The sequence below is a fragment of the Manis javanica genome, chromosome 10, assembly GCF_040802235.1.
Source record: "Manis javanica isolate MJ-LG chromosome 10, MJ_LKY, whole genome shotgun sequence".
Taxonomy (NCBI): Eukaryota; Metazoa; Chordata; class Mammalia; order Pholidota; family Manidae; genus Manis; species Manis javanica.
This window is the reverse complement of record NC_133165.1, coordinates 110142921-110159269: the sequence shown is the minus strand read 5'-3', so window position 1 is coordinate 110159269 and position 16349 is coordinate 110142921. Positions and strand designations below refer to the sequence as shown.

The 16349-nt window shown below is 35.4% G+C and overlaps 1 protein-coding gene across 4 annotated transcripts in view; it reads left to right on the top strand.

Annotated features, from left to right (window-relative positions):
* The window catches only part of DMC1 (DNA meiotic recombinase 1), a 37203-nt gene that overhangs the window by 12856 nt on the left and 7998 nt on the right, over positions 1–16349 (top strand). For 2 of the 4 annotated variants that reach the window (XM_017664035.3, XM_017664039.3), the window contains 6 exons: positions 416–488; positions 4245–4336; positions 4731–4804; positions 4935–5049; positions 5408–5468; positions 13680–13796. In XM_017664035.3, the coding sequence (XP_017519524.3) occupies positions 416–488; positions 4245–4336; positions 4731–4804; positions 4935–5049; positions 5408–5468; positions 13680–13796 (532 nt within the window). The other 2 variants (XM_017664040.3, XM_073213883.1) reach the window with 2 other exon arrangements.

Below are 16349 nucleotides of genomic sequence, written 5' to 3'. Positions count from 1 at the left end.
ATAAAGAAAATGCAGTTTAAAATTTGACACACATTAATTGAAAGATTATTTAAATGAGTTATATAGCATGTTATATTTATAATTACTTCTTATAGGAATAAAATATTTTTAAAATTCTACCTCTGTTCTTTAGGAGAATTTTTATTAATATCTCCCATTGTGAGAGATATTGACATTCTTTGTTGAATTAACACTATGCTGGCAGAATATTTATAATTGTATCGTTGGTAATATAAAAATATGACATGCTGTTTAGAAACTGTTAGAAACATGCTGTTTAAAAAAGAACTATGATTCTTTGCTAGATTGACTGAAGAATTGCAACCAGAATAAATCTCATGTTAATTTATATATTCATTCATACAAAATTTATTCACTCCTATTAATATTAATTAATTTGTTAATTGCTTCCTAGTGACAGCTCAACTTCCCGGAGCAGGTGGCTACTCAGGAGGAAAGATTATCTTCATTGATACAGAAAATACTTTGTAATCCTTTCATTTAAACAAGTTGCTAACATAATAGTATTAGATATTATAAGATATAGTAATGTTACTACTATAAAAGAGAGTTTGTTTAAAATGCATCATTTTTATAATTATCCCATAAACCAGCAATAATGAGAAAAGCCAAGGAGAAAACAGTTGCTGGTTGAGTTCTCAAATCACTTTTAAAAGGTTTTACTTCTCTAAATGGGTTTGGGTAAAATTGGCAAAGCGAATACATAAGAGGAAATTATATTTTGTTTTTTTTTGTTTTTTTTTTCTTCTTTTGTTTTTTTATTTTGAGAGGGCATCTCTCATATTTATTGATCAAATGGTTGTTAACAACAATAAAATTCAGTATAGGGGGGTCAACGCTCAATGTACAATCATTAATCCATCTCAAGCCTACTTCTCGTCAGTCTATATTTTGTTTTTAATCCTCTTCTCCAAATATTTTACTTAATAGTTAAAAAGAAAATTATTGTCATGGTTCAAAATAAAGTTAAAGGTATGAAGAGAACAAAAGCACAGAAGGAAAAGGGCAGAACCTGTTGGGTATCAAAAGAATTGCAGTTTAACTGAAGCATAAGGTATTTCAGAATGCAAGGCTAGAAAGGTGACATGGGTCTTTGACATTAAGGGCTTTAAAACTGGATGATGGGTGTTAGACACTTTTGCAATATTCAAGGCAAGTAATGAGAACTTAATCTGGGTTGGAAGTGGTAGGAATAAAACAAAAAGGACAAGAAATACTAGGGAGGAAATTGATAGGATTTGATGACTCTATTTGGTAGACAAAGGAAGAGAGGTTTGAGAAACACTCAGGTTTTTTGTCTAGATACTGGGAGCATAATGATGCTAATGACAGAATTGGGAAGATCATGTTTCAGAGAAAAGGTGATGTTTCATACTAAGGTGTTGGATATGAGGTACAGGAGGACCAGCTGTAAGGCAGTTGGAAATGTTGGACTCAACCTGAGTAAGGAGTAGGAACAGAAATATAGACTGAATAGCCACAGGGGCAAGAGAACTTAGAGAGAAAAGGGAGAACTGAGAACATAACTTTCAGGGGTGCCTAAGTTTAAGAAGAAGGACTAAAAGAGGAACTCATAGAGACAGAGTAGTAGGCAGAAATCCGGTTGTGGAAGCTGAGCAGGAGGAAAATTTCAAGAAGATAAGAGTAGTCATCAATGTTCCACAAAGACGAAGAGGGGGGAGACTGACTCAATGTGCAAACTGAGGTTTGAAATTAAGAGTCCAAGAGAGTATTTGCAGTAGAGTAAGATGATGGAAGCTTGTTGCAAATAAACAGTAAAGAATCAAGGCAGTGTGTTATTAACCAATGGATAGAAGAAGAAATAGAGTAGCTTGAAGAGGGATCAGGTTCAGAGGAAATTCTTTTTAACAAAAGGGAAAATCTGCACAGGTTTGTAAGGCCATTCACAGTGATGCCTCCAGGCTCCCCTAGCTCATTACTCACTACTGGCCACTATTAGAGTCAAAGCGGTCAGTCTGTTCTAGTCCAGTCTTATTGCCTCTAAAACATGCTTTGCTATTGAAGTTTGAAAACATTGTATGTCAGCAATTATTTGGATTTAACTATATTCTCTTTTTCTTTGTTCATTATGGTTTCTTACATGCCAGATATTCTTTTCTGTATTTTTGTTTCACTGTATTTTGTTTCACTATTTTACTCAAGTTATTCTTTCAGAAAATCCAGGTGGTAAACTTTGAGCCCAGTCATGTCTGAAGATGTCTTTGTTTTGCTCTCACTCTTGAATGTTAATTTGGTCAGTCATAAGAGAAATTTGCATGGTATATTTCTATCCTGTTGAGTATTTGCTTCCTCTATCCCTACAATCTTTCTGAATCATGCAAACTTTAAGGCTGTCTTTTGAAGGCGTGACTTTTCTAATCTTTTCTAATTACCCAACATAGAAAACCTTGTCCTTAATGATCTATTATAGAATTTACTATCTAAAATACTCCAGTAGAAGAAAAGCAACCAGAGAACTCTTTTCAGAAGACTATTTGGAAATACTGGGCATGAGAAGACTCATCTTTCAGAGACTTTGAACTTGGGAAAAGAGGGTGGAATGTTGTAATGGGGCTATAGCAAGAGGGACTCAGCTGGAGTTCACGTACTTTCAGAAATGGTTTATTAAGAATGGTTCTTAGGGAGGAATGGTATTTGCAGATTAGCAGTCACTGTTTGGGTAATTTGGGTTTTATCAAAAATGGTAGAGAGGAACAGTTAGGTGCCAAGTCATGTGCAAGAGGAAGTGAACAGCTGAGGGGAACAAGGACATCCAAGGGCCTCAGTGGAAATTCTCATTCTTTCAGTGTCTTTTACATTTTTACAACTCTTTATTAATATTTTTCTTTTGATACTTTTATGTTTTGCCTACTTAATTGCTTTACACTTACTGTTCCTTGTATCTCCCAGAATGCTTTGCATTGGTAATTGGTTAGTGTGGTAATCAGTTAAAAAAACATTTGTAGATTGATTTGAACTTCCCTTCAACATAGCCCAACTTTTACACTTCTGGCCATATAGTAATGAGTGAAAAAACTAACATAGTGCAAAATGTTTGTACTGCCTCTTCCAGTTTCTTGTCTTCTTTGACTTGTCCACCAAAAACATCTACTGGGTATACTCAGCAGCAATTGAAGGTTTTAGTGTCTATCACTGAAGCTCTGAAGAAAAAAATATATAGTTCATTAGGATGTAGATGACTGGAAAATCCAAAAGACAATTCAAGTCAACATTTAATGAACTAGTTGCAAGTGTCATAAATAAGATGATCCTTGCTTTACAGTTAGTTACAGTATGATCTGTATTATACAAACACTGTAAAAGAAAAGTGAAATGAGACCACAGTCGTGCATTTTATTTTACCTCTCTTCACTTTAGAGAATGCTGTAGACATAGTGTTGGGATCACCAAAGACCTAAAGAAATGTTTATTACTCCTTCATAGTTTAAATAGATATAGTGATTATTAGCACCTTCTAGAATACCAACACAGGTACACTGAATTTTACTCTTAGTGAATTTGCTAATTGCAGAAAGCTAACACAACTCCTTAGAAGGTGGATTTTAAACCCTAAGTAAACCAAAAACTGTACTTTGAGAATTCCCTTCTGATCCTTGGAGTTACTTTTTTGACCCTTTGGCTCATGTAGTCAGATTTGTCATTTGTTGGCAACACATGATTAATGCTATATTAAACTATTTCATATTGAACAAGGGAGGAGTGTGAAGAGAGTGAATTAATTCACTTTGAAGTGACTTGAATTATAATTCAGTGATATAATCTTCCTAGAATAGATATATGTTTATAGAACTGAGAACAAAAGAGATTCACAAATCTTAGTTTCTAGTTTTTCTAATAACTGATTTGTAACTAATTTGCTGCATAATCCTGAGTCATTTGCCTAATCTGTTTGTCAGTGACCTCATTTGTAAAGTGTTATTTAGGCTGTAATAACTAGCTTCCAAGGTAATTGTAAAGATTAGATAATTTAATTTATTATTGCCTCGTAATTTCTATCACTGTTATCACTAAGTTATTTATAATTGAAGCACTTATGAAAAATAAAATCTGGTAGAGATTTGAATTATTAGCATCCTCCAGAATACTTTTGCAGGCATATTGTTTAGCCTATCAGTTTGCTTATTTAAGGTACTATTTTTTGTAGTTGTTGTCTAAACTTTTTGGCATTGATTTATTGGATCCTTAATCTTGACATACTCCAGCCGCCCTGATCGCCTTCGGGACATTGCTGATCGCTTCAATGTAGACCATGATGCAGTACTGGACAATGTACTTTATGCACGTGCATATACTAGTAAGAGCCCCATGCAGTTGGAGGTTTGGGCTATTTTAAGGTTGGCAATACTCATTTATTATTTCATGATATTGCATTTTGGCACTGTTCTTTTTCTACTTATTTTACTTTTCTCCAAATTTATTTCACAAATTTTATCATCTGGCTCATAAGCCCTTAGATATTAAAATGCCCTCGAATTATTTATTTTTTGTCTTTGAAATGGAGAGTAACATTCTTTTTGAATAATGTAGCATTTGGCATGTATGCTAAGGCAAACTATAAACTCATATTTAACAGTCATAAATAATTAAGGAAATCCTTCAAGGACTCTCTTTTGCCTGACTCCCAAGAACATACATGCATGATTCTAGCTTCTAGCTTAACATTTTCTCATTTCTGTGTTTCCCACCAGGTGAACATCAGATGGAGCTACTTGATTATGTAGCTGCAAAGTTCCATGAAGAAGCTGGCGTTTTCAAGCTATTGGTACAAGCTTTTAAATATTGCTCTTACAGAGCTACTTAGCATATTATTTTTCTTCTATTGATTCCAATTCAAATTAACTTCTTCCTTCCATTTCCAAATGCATATTTATTTTTACATTAATCCTGTGCAGATTATTGATTCAATAATGGCACTTTTTCGGGTGGATTTCAGTGGTCGTGGAGAATTGGCTGAACGGCAGCAAAAATTGGCCCAGATGTTATCAAGACTCCAAAAAATCTCAGAAGGTAGATTTTTAAAACTAAACGACGCTTTAGAACAGCATCTATGACTGTTTTCTGATGAGTAGGTTTTGCAGCTCAGAATAATGTCAGGAGACAATACATTTTTTAAAGATAAAATTACTTTCATAAGAATACAGCTGTTTTTTTAAAGCCAAAAATAGTGATTCTAATACAATAAGATGCCTAAATGGCAGTAACAATAACTTTAAATTAATGTTATAAATGGAAAAAGTGGGAATGTAATCGTGTTTATAAAATAATTTTTATGGCACAGTATTCCTAAGTTCTGAAATCTAAACAATGAACTTTTTATAATTATATTGCTATTCTTTTAATTTATTAATTTTATATCTTGATGCAGAATATAATGTGGCTGTTTTTGTGACCAATCAAATGACTGCTGATCCAGGAGCAACTATGACGTAAGCCCTAATATTCTGCTTTTGGATTTGACAAAGGTTAATATCAAAAGGGTTAGAGAACAGAAAATAATTCCAAAATTATCAGTCGATGTGGACACAAAAGTCATAAATCACTTCAATTGTATGGGGCATATTACCTTATAATCACAAGTATCACTTATTTGTTACCAGAATCTATTTTTCTTTAGGTCTTTAAGAATAAAGCAATAGTTTAACATCTTCAGAGATACTTTGGCCTCCTCTTTTGTCTAGGACTAAAAGGATATTTGAGGACAATAAGAAAAAGATCATAGGGAAATAAAAACTTATATTCCATATACATGAATGGTGTCTGTTGCACTGATAAGCTATTAGCCTAAAAACAAAAACCAGGCCTCTACAGGATATGCATTATATATATATATTACATTATATTCATTTTTTAAAGTATCATTAATATACATTGTGTGTTGGTTTCAGATATACATCACAATGGTTCAACAGTTCCCATGATCAACTTACACTGTGATTGTGAATTATTGTGCCCTTTTATCCCCCTCCCCTATCCTTCTCAGTGTCTATGAGTTTCCTGCCATTTTGTTCCTTCTGTTTTGCTTTGTTTTTATATTCCACAAATAAGTGAAATCATATGGTATTTGTCTTTTTCTGCCTGGCATGATATAACAGGTCCTATGAGAGAAGTCTCATAGTTTGAAGTTTGAAGAAACAGAATTTCAGTCCACACTAGGCATATTCAGAATCTGTTGAAGTATTTGTGCATATGACATACCTATTTATGGCTCTGCCTAAAAGATGGCAGTGAACGTTAAGGCAAGGAGAGCTCAGGGAGGATAGTGAAAACAGAAAACCTGAAGACAAGTTAGTTGCCACCATCAAAAAAATTTGTGTATCTGAATAAGCAATCAAAATAACCCTAAATCCATGATACTGCTTTTAAAAGTCTTTTCAACAACTTTTTATTTACAAAGATTTCTAACCAGGGAAAAGTTGCAAGACTAGTACAATTAATATATATATATCATTCACCTGAGTTTATCAATTGTAAACATTTTCCCACATTTTTTCTCTCTCGTGTTTGTGTGTGTGTATATATATATGTGCCATGTGTGTAAAATCTTTCTCCATACATACACACACCATATTCATATATACATACATGTATATTTTTTGTTGAGGCACTTGAGAAGTTTTTTCCCCTTAACCTTTGAGAATTATTTACAGACATCATGACACTTCATCTCTTAATACTTCAGCATATTTCTCCTAAGAACAATAGCATTCTCTCACATAGCCATAATATAGTTATCAGCCAGGAAATTTAACATTGGCATGCTAGTGTTATATAATATACAGTTGTATTCAAATGTCTCCAATTGTCTCAATAATGTTCTTTATAGTTGTTGGGATTTTTTATTTTGTTTTCAATTCAGGACCAACTGAAGATCTTGCATTGCATGTAGCTGTCATGTTTCTTTAGTCTCCTATAATCAGACCAGATTCTCAACCTTTGTTAGACGTTCTTGACACTGACATTTTGAAGAGCACAGGCTAATTGTTTTTCAGAATGGCACTCAATTTGGAGTTGATTTCTTTTTCCTCATTATTTAAAATGTTAAACACTTTTGTCAGGAAAACTATGTAAGCAGTGTCATGGCCTTCTCCATCATATGAAGATACCATATGAAGATGCACACGATGGTTCTTTGTTCCTTATTAGTGATATTAAGTTTGATCATGTGATTAAGATGGTATTCACAAAGCTTTTCCATAGTAAAAGATATTTTTCCTATTTGTAATTAAGTAATTTGTGGGGTAATACTTTGAGACTTGTGTAAATATTGTATTCTACAAAAAGCTTTCGCCAATTGATTTTAGCATCTATTGAAGACTCCTGCTCAAATCAATTATTACTCTGAGGGGTGCAATACACAGTTTTATTACTTTAAAACTGAGCCAATACATCATTTAGTAGTGGGTAAATGAGTTATTGACATATATATTAGAAGATATGAGATATGCTAGTGTAAGTTCTGTAAATTGACTGAAATGAATATATCTCTTTTTAGGCATTTTCTAAACTAACCCTCAGAGTATTTTGCTGTATCTTCTGCAGTTTGATGTATCTCTCATTTTTCAGTACCCTTTTATGAGTATTTTCTACTTAACTATAGGATATTCCAATGTGAAAAATATTAACTACAGGAATGATATTAAACAAGTTAAAAAGATTGAGGAGGGGGAAATTAATCATTTACCCATTCAATAAATGTTTATTGAAAATTTGTGTATCAAGATTCTGGGAATTCACGAGTGAACAAAAGTGAATATGTGCCTTGTCTTAACAAAAAATAAAATAAATGATGTCTATTTAACTCAAAATCTTAAAGTCTTGGTAGGTTATGCATTGCCTGTAGTCCTTGAGCAATTAAGGCTTGGTTTTATAGGGCATCTTTCATACACAGGACATGAAGTACTTTACAAAGAGAATAATTTTAAACTGAAGAGAAATGGAGGAATTTTAAGGCTTGCTTTAAAAAGAGAAAATGACTCATGGGCTCAGAGGGAGGAAGTGGGTTGCATTCAAATAAAACAGTACAAGTTAAAGAGCAATGTTCTTTCTTCAGGTGTGGGGAGGGAACATTACCAAGGCCCAAACTGTCGATCTAGAGTTAGAAGGCAAAGGAAATCTGTGGAAATTAGGTCAGATAGGGGTTCTTTTTTCTTACATTTGTAGAAAGTTTCAAAAAGTAAAACCATTTTGAATTGACTCCAAAAAAAATGAAAGAGAAATAGAGAAGTGACAGAAAAGAAATAACTGAAAGAGTCAGAGAGGGGAGGAGATTTATAATGAAGTGAGCCAAGTAAAGAGAGAAGGTAACAAAGGCTAGTATTTTTGCTGGGTGAATCAGCTTTGAAACATCTCCACCTAGCCGAGTTGTAAGGAAACAAGGTTCACTATAATTAGTATATTCTAAACTATATTAAATTATAATAATACAAATTAAATGCATGTCTTCATATAAAGCACATAAATTGCCACAACTAAATGAGAAAAACCAGGACAGTTTTAAACTAAAGGATTTCAAGTGCTATTAGAAAACCTCCCATAAAGAAAATATCATTGTTTCTCAGTGTGGAGGAAATCCAAGCTGCAACTCGCCTGGGACCTGTCAGAGAAATATCACTATAATTGGTGTGAGTCCCCAAGTACACTGACAGTAATTGAGGCTTATATCCCATGCATTATACTTGATGGCACATCGTATTAAAAAGGAACAAAATTATAGTGGCGAGGAGCTGTTGCATGATGCAGCAGAGAGTAACTCCTAGACCAGGCTTACAGATAGAGATTTTGTAACTAGAATGATCCAGCTGATGAAGGCCTGGAGATAAAAGGTCAAAGTATCAGCCTGTAAAGCTCCTCACTACTAGGGCAAATAGTAAGATGAGCAACAGTAGGACCATGATGTTGCCACCTACTTTGTTATGTATTTGTTTTGCTAAAACAAAATGTCATTTTAGAACATTTGCAGTCTTACAAATGTGCAGCCAGTTTATTCTTTATGGATGCCACCTACTGATTGAGCATCATTAGCATACAGTAAGAGGCAATACAGTGAGAGAGAAAACATTAAACCAAGGTCACTAGTGCAAGTCATTTAAACTTTTGGATTTCATTTTCCTCTCCCTCAAAATTAAGAGGAGTTACATTTACAGATTGCTTATTAAGTGCCAGACACTTTCATACATCATCTTATATCATCCCTACATAACTCAGCCTCCTTGGACCTCCCTATTGTTTCCATGAAGCCAACATCAGTATATTTCTTCATCCCTCCCCATCCCTGCTCCCCACAAAAAACAGAATTCCATTTTCAAAATGTTTAGAAGTATAGATTTTTCTGCATATTTTGGGAGGAAACAGGAGAGGAGGATTACTTAGCAAAATTTTTTAAACATACCCCTTTTTAAAAACCATCTCTTCTCTTTCCCCCAAACTCTTCTCCTTTGGCAGTACTCTCCTCTCCCTATTGTACCCTAATCTCAAAGCATCCTCTCATTCTTGGGCATGTTCTCTCCTCAACAAACCCTTTCTCAAAAATTCCATTCTTTGATTTTACCCTTTAGCAAGTCAAAAGTACTAGGAAAACCAATTGTTCCTCAAACTTGCCCTCGCCCAGGCCCCTCAAGGTCCCCACTCCAACTGGTATTTAAGGTAGATACTATTATTATTCCTTATCTGTAAAGGAGGGAACAGTCTCAGAGTACTTACTCAATCACACAACTCAAAAATGAGAGCTAGGATTTTAACCCAGGTATCTGACTTTAGAATTGATGCTCTTTTAAGCCTCACTGTGCTATCCTTCCCATCCCACTCCCAGAAAAGTATCACCTGCCCTACCATCACCATAATCCTGTACTTAATGACCCCAGCATCTTAATTTGAAGTTGGGAGGTCAGACTGTTCTGGGTCTTACCCTCAACAGTATAATATGCTGTATCTTGTTCAACCAGGGGGGAATAAATAGAGCAATCTTCCTTGGCCCCTCTTTATCTCTAGTATCCACCCCCATCTCTTCCTCCTCCTCATGTCCTCTCATCCCTTGAGAAAGGGAGGAAAGAAAGGAGAAGAAAATATAAAAGAAGGGGAAATAAGAGAAGGTTAAAGGAGGATGTGGGTGGTTTTCTGAAGCTGTTTTTTCTTGGTCAGAAATAGAAGTAAATTAAAGCCCTCTAAAAGAATGTGGAATGCTATTACACCTTCTTGTATTTTACCTCAAGACTTGGTTATAACTGCTAGAATACTCAGGAAGTTCAAAGAAACTTTTAAGAAAAGTTTCTTGGTCTGCATGTGACAGAAATTGACTGTTTTAACTCAATAGTTTAGTTAAGTAATAGTTACATTTATTGAGTAACTTTTACATGTCATGATTACTGTAAGGGTAGAGCCTATGTGTATAAATGATCTGACACAGTTCCTGGCACATAGTAGGCTCCCAACAAGTTAAATTAAATAGAACTTGAATCTTCATAACAGCCCTAAGAGATAAGGTCTTTCTATTCCCATTTTACAGTTAAAGGAACTGAGATTCATAAAGGTAAGTTGCTAGCCTAAGGTCCTTGAGTCAGGATAGGGAAAGCAGACAATTATAGTCACTGAGCTAATGTTTACCTATTTCATTTTATTCTCACAACTGTCCTCCCAATTAGATATTGTTATTATCCCCCATTGAAAATGAAGACACTGACACAGAATAGTTTAACAATTTTCCTGAGGTCACTTGGCTGGCTGGCTAAGCCAAAATTTGAACCCAGGTCTAACTCCAAAGCTCATATACCACATAGCACATATGCATGGGGAAAGGTTGTATGCTGTCATTTGAGAGGCTTTGCAAGGATGTATCCATTACCCTACTGAATTTACCAGAGTTCAGGGCACTCAGCCTTACAGAGAGAGATTTGATTTGTTCAGCCTGAGAGCCAATCCATTTCTTGGGAGCAAAGTCACTTTAATCAAGCACATGAGACTCAGTGAAAGATAGAGGGCTAGTTTACTGATAATGAAAAATGTAACTAAATTTGAGGTTCTTTTGATCAGTGCTTTCTTTCCCTGTATGCAGACCATTATAGGAATCCACATTTTAATCCAAAATTATTTACTAAGTAAGGAATCCAAGCAAAGGGAAATAATTAGATGAGTTAAGAAAGCGTTTGCCATATAGGAAGGATTCAGTAAATCTTGGTTATTATTTATACCCATCTACACCACAGGGGGCAGAAACTATGAATCTCCTAAACTTGTATGAAAATTTCTAAATATGTACATATGTGCATTTTTCTGAGGGAGGGCCTATATGTTTTATTAAACTATCAAAGTATTAGTGGCCTACAAGAAAGATTAAGTGCCATAAATTCTATACAAGATTCTATACAGAATCCTGAACACCTTGGTGGAGCAAGTAAAATTTGAATTGGGTTGGTATTCTCCCAGAGTTAAGGCTGTTATGCTATGCAGCAGTCTCTTTTGATTAACCACAACCTCTTAGTTTATGAGGACTATTTTCTCTCCATATTTTCCTATATGTTTTCTTAGTACTTTTGCAAATTCTATTTATTTCCCCATTTAGTTAATTCAAAATTATCTCTCTTTGGAGATGATATTCTTAGCCTTCAGGCTCTTCACCTAAAACAATCAGTGACAAGCAGCCGTGTCTATTTTCTTTTGTGCATCGGGCACCATATTGGTAACAGCAAACAATAATTTGCTAAGAAAAATATATGGCTATATATCAAGAAGCTCCAGCTTCCTGCTGTTCTTTAGGTCATCTGTAAGGGGGTGGGGGAGGATTACTCCAGTTAGGGGAAACCCATCTCCTTTTACATTTGCCTTTCTGTCAGAGCATCCTTCAAAAGTTCCTTGAATTATAGCTTCTTTAAAGATACATTGCAAACCTGTCCAAAAGGATCTAGACCAGGGAGACCCAAGTTGTCTTGTCCTCTGTATTCATTCAACAGTATTTATTGAGTGCCTTCCATATCATAGGCACTTTTCCAGGCTGTGGAGTTACAAAGATAAATGAGGATTTAGAGTATAGTAGGGGAGTGAGGCCCATGAATTAAAAATTACAATGCAGTGTGCTTTAATAGAGGAATATAGACAGGGGTATGAGAGCACAGAGAGGACAAGGTCTCCACTGTTTGAGGGGATCAGGGTAGGTTTCCACAAAGGGATGACACCTGACAGGTGAGTAGGAGCTAAATGAACACAGTTGCAAAGGGGCTTTCATTTCAGAGAAAAAATCGTGTGCAAAGGCACCGAGGTGTAAGAGGGCTTGCTGAAATAAGAAAAAAAGGAACTTTGGAGAGGGAAGAAGAATGATTACAACTGTAGATGAGTATGTAGGCGGCAGACAGAAAGAAGGAGAAGTTAAGGGAGCTTCTTCCTGAGAGCCCACGTTTCCTTGTGAAGCAGCAGGCAATGTCGTCCAAGATGAGGGGACAAGAATGGAAAAGGAGGCTTAGGAAGATTACTGAAGGTTTGGAAAAGAGGATGTGAAGATAACCATGCTCATGTAGGAGAATTACTAAGCAGTATGGCGAGACCATCTGTCAGAAGCAGTAATGTAATTGTTAAAACTTCTCTCTGCCCATTTACTTAACTGACGATCCTTTCTTGTCTCCTCTTGATAGAACTTTTTGTGGAAGCACCTATCTTTCTACAGTCCAATATTCTCCTTGGTATTTTTGTAACTTCTATATCTTAAGTTCAAAAAATATTTCTGAGCACCCACTGTGTAGCTAGTTTCTACAGAGCTAGGTACAATGTCATCTGCCCTCAAGGAGCTTAGTGACAGGTAACAGAAGAAGGATTGAGGGGGCAATATAGTATGTGAATAATAATAGCACTAGAGCTTTTTTGAAGGGCTCACTATTAGGATTATTAAGAACTTTTTTCACTTCTTGCAAAGTAAGTGTTAATCCCCTAGTGACTATATATCTCAAGATGAGATGTATTTGTAATGTATCAGTAATATTTGTAACTACCTTGCAATTGTAATGTTTTTTGAATCCATATGATCAGATATAGTAAGATAAGTAAGATTATCTTTTCTGTATCCTGTTTTAGAACAATAAACTTCAGGCAGCAGTGATAAAGACAAAGATATTTCTGAGATTTTTCTCATTGCAAATTCATACCAGTACAATATTGAAGGCTTCAAACAAACAGTTAATGAACAAGAAGGAGGTTCTCAATCTGCTCTCATTTAAGTCATGGCATTACGAGGGAAGGTTGGGTATTTCTTAGTAACTAGGGTAGAATAGTGCTTCTTCGTACATAGTAGACCACTAGTAAATATTACTGATAAATGAGTAAATGAATAAATTTAATCATTGTATTTTGCAAAGAAGAATAACTGCTTAACCCCAAGAGTTCTCCTAAGACAGTGAATGATGTTTTATTTGCATTTTCTCTTGTTTAAAAAATCAAACAAAACAGGAACTATTTATAGGATCTCAGAATTCTGAACTAGATGGCAATGGGGTACATAGTAGCTCCAAACTTTACCCCATTCCATAGTTAATAAGCAAGCTCTGCTTGCTCACAACACACACCTACCTCGTCCCCTGCCATCCTCCTTGCAATGCAATTACAGATATTACTGTTTATATCCATATGCTGCAACGTGAAAAGGTGTTTTATTAATTCAGTTTTCAGGCAGACCCAAAAAAACCCATCGGGGGACACATTCTGGCTCATGCTTCAACAACAAGAATAAGCTTGCGAAAGGGAAGAGGAGAACTGAGAATTGCCAAGATTTATGATAGGTAAGTATTTTCTTATTCTTGACCAGATCCTTGTGCATATGGCATTAAATAGAATTTGCCTCTGCTGAGAGGCTGTAATTATGCCACTGGCAGACAATACATGTTTGAATTTCCTCCTCAAAAATTATTCAGTTCATTGGGATGTCCCTACTATGTGCTAGGTTCTAGGGATTCACGGATTCTCTGGACAAATAGGCTTGGTCCCTGACTTTCCAAAACTTACAATGAAACTAGATATTGAAATAATCAATTCCAGTTGAAGTGTGGGAAGTGCAGAGAAAGTACAGCATATGATAGGAATATATTCTCCTCCTTTCTGCCAGTTTTCTTTCTTTTTTTAAAATTAATTAATTAATTTTTTATTTTGGTATCATTAATATACAATTATATTAGCCACATTGTAGTTACTAGATTCCCCCATTATCAAGTCCCCATCACATACCCCATTACAGTCACTGTCCATCAGTGTAGTAAGATGCTATAGAGTCACTACTTGTCTTCTCTGTGCTATGCTGCCTTCTTTGTGCGCTACCCCCTACATTATGTCTGCTAATCATAATGTCCCTCATTTCCCTTCTCCCTCCCTTCCCACCTCCCCCTCTAAGTCCCTTTCCCTTTGGTAACTGTTAGTCCATTCTTGGGTTCTGTGAATCTGCTGCTGTTTTGTTCCTTCAGTTTTTGCTTTGTTCTTATGCTCCACAGATGAGTGAAATCATTTGGTACTTGTCTTTCTCCGCCTGGCTTATTTCGCTGAGCATAATACCCTCTAGCTCCATCCATGTTGTTGCAAATGGTAGGATTTGTTTTCTTCTTATGGCTGAATAATATTCCATTGTGTATATGTACCACATCTTCTTCATCCATTCATCTACTAATGGACACTTAGGCTGCTTCCATTTCTTGGCTATTGTAAATAGTGTTGTGATAAACATAGGGGTGCATCTGTCTTTTTGAAACCGGGATCCTGCATTCTTAAGGTAAATTCCTAGGAGTGAATTCCTCGGTCAAATGGTATTTCTATTTTTAGTTTTTGGAGGAACCTCCATACAGCTTTCCACAATGGTTGAACTAGCTTACATTCCCACCAGCAGTGTAGGAGGGTTCCCCTTTCTCCGCATTCTTACCAGCATTTGTTGTTCTTAGTCCTTTCAATGCTGGCCATCCTTACTGGTGTGAGGTGATATCTCATTGTGGTTTTAATTTGCGTTTCCCTGATAATTAGCGATGATGAGCATCTTTTCATGTGCCTGTTGGCATCTGAATTTCTTCAGTTTTCATTTTAGGTTTCAGTTTAAACATTCCTTCTTCAGGAACCTTTCCTAGCCCTTACAACCTAGGCTGTACCCACATTACACCTTATATTCTTTCACAGTACTCAGTGAAATAAAATAAATTTCTACAGAGAAACTTACTACCTATCAGCTGTTCCAGGTTCTGGGAACAGAGCAATGAACAAACAAAAAGACAAGGCTTTGCCCTTATGGAGCTTACATTCCGTTGTAAATGATTTATGTAACAACTGTCATCCCCCCAGACAGTAAATACCCTGAGTATATGGACACTATTCTTTTGCTTACCACTGTATTCCCAGTGCATGGGGCACAATAGATGTGCAATGTTTGTGATTTACTGATGAGCCAACCCTGGGAACAAGCCGAAGATTTATAACTCTTTACCCTAGGGAGGGGAAATCAGCCAAGAAGAAATCATATCAACTTCTTAATCTGGTTTTTACTATGAATCACAGTACCTATTATGTATTGTCATTGAATAGATATTAAATAATCAGCTCCTCCATCTGTCCTTTTTATTTAGACCATTTTGCTTTTCATTGCTTTTCCTTGTACAAGACTAATACACAAATTCTGTGTCTTACAGAGCTTCAGCAACCTCTAGAAATTTGCTACAAATATTCATTGTTGAATTAAATAGATAGTAAGATAGTCCATCTTTTTACTAAACTCTTTTGGACAGGTTACTATACTTAGAACTTCCCCAAATACTTTTCACTCTGAATTGTAATCAACTGATTGCATGTACATCTCCCTTACAACAGGGACTGAGTCAGGTTCACTAGTGTCCCCAGCACCTACCATGGTACTTGGCACATAGTAGGAACTCAATAACTATTTGTTGAATTAACAAATGAATGAACTCCAGCTACCTGTTCAATCATTTATATATTTCATTAAGTCTTCCAAACTTGCAGGAACAAATAACTGCAATTCTTACAGTCCTAAGAGAATACTAGGGCTCTGCAGACTCAATAAAAGATAATTAAAGTTACAATAGAGGTTAGTTACATCATATTTATATCAATTTGAGTTTCCACTTAGCAAAACTAGATCAGAGTTTAAAATAGTAAAACTTAGTTTGCTGAGCAGCATGTACTCTCTTTTTTCTGGCGCCTAAATATTTCTCACAAGGAATTCTCCTTTAAAGAAAACTTTTGGTAGAGAAGATGATGATGCTAATAATGATAGTTAAAACTTGTTGAGTGGCTACTATGTATTAGGCCTTGCAACAAGTGCTTTCTCTCTATATCTATCTATA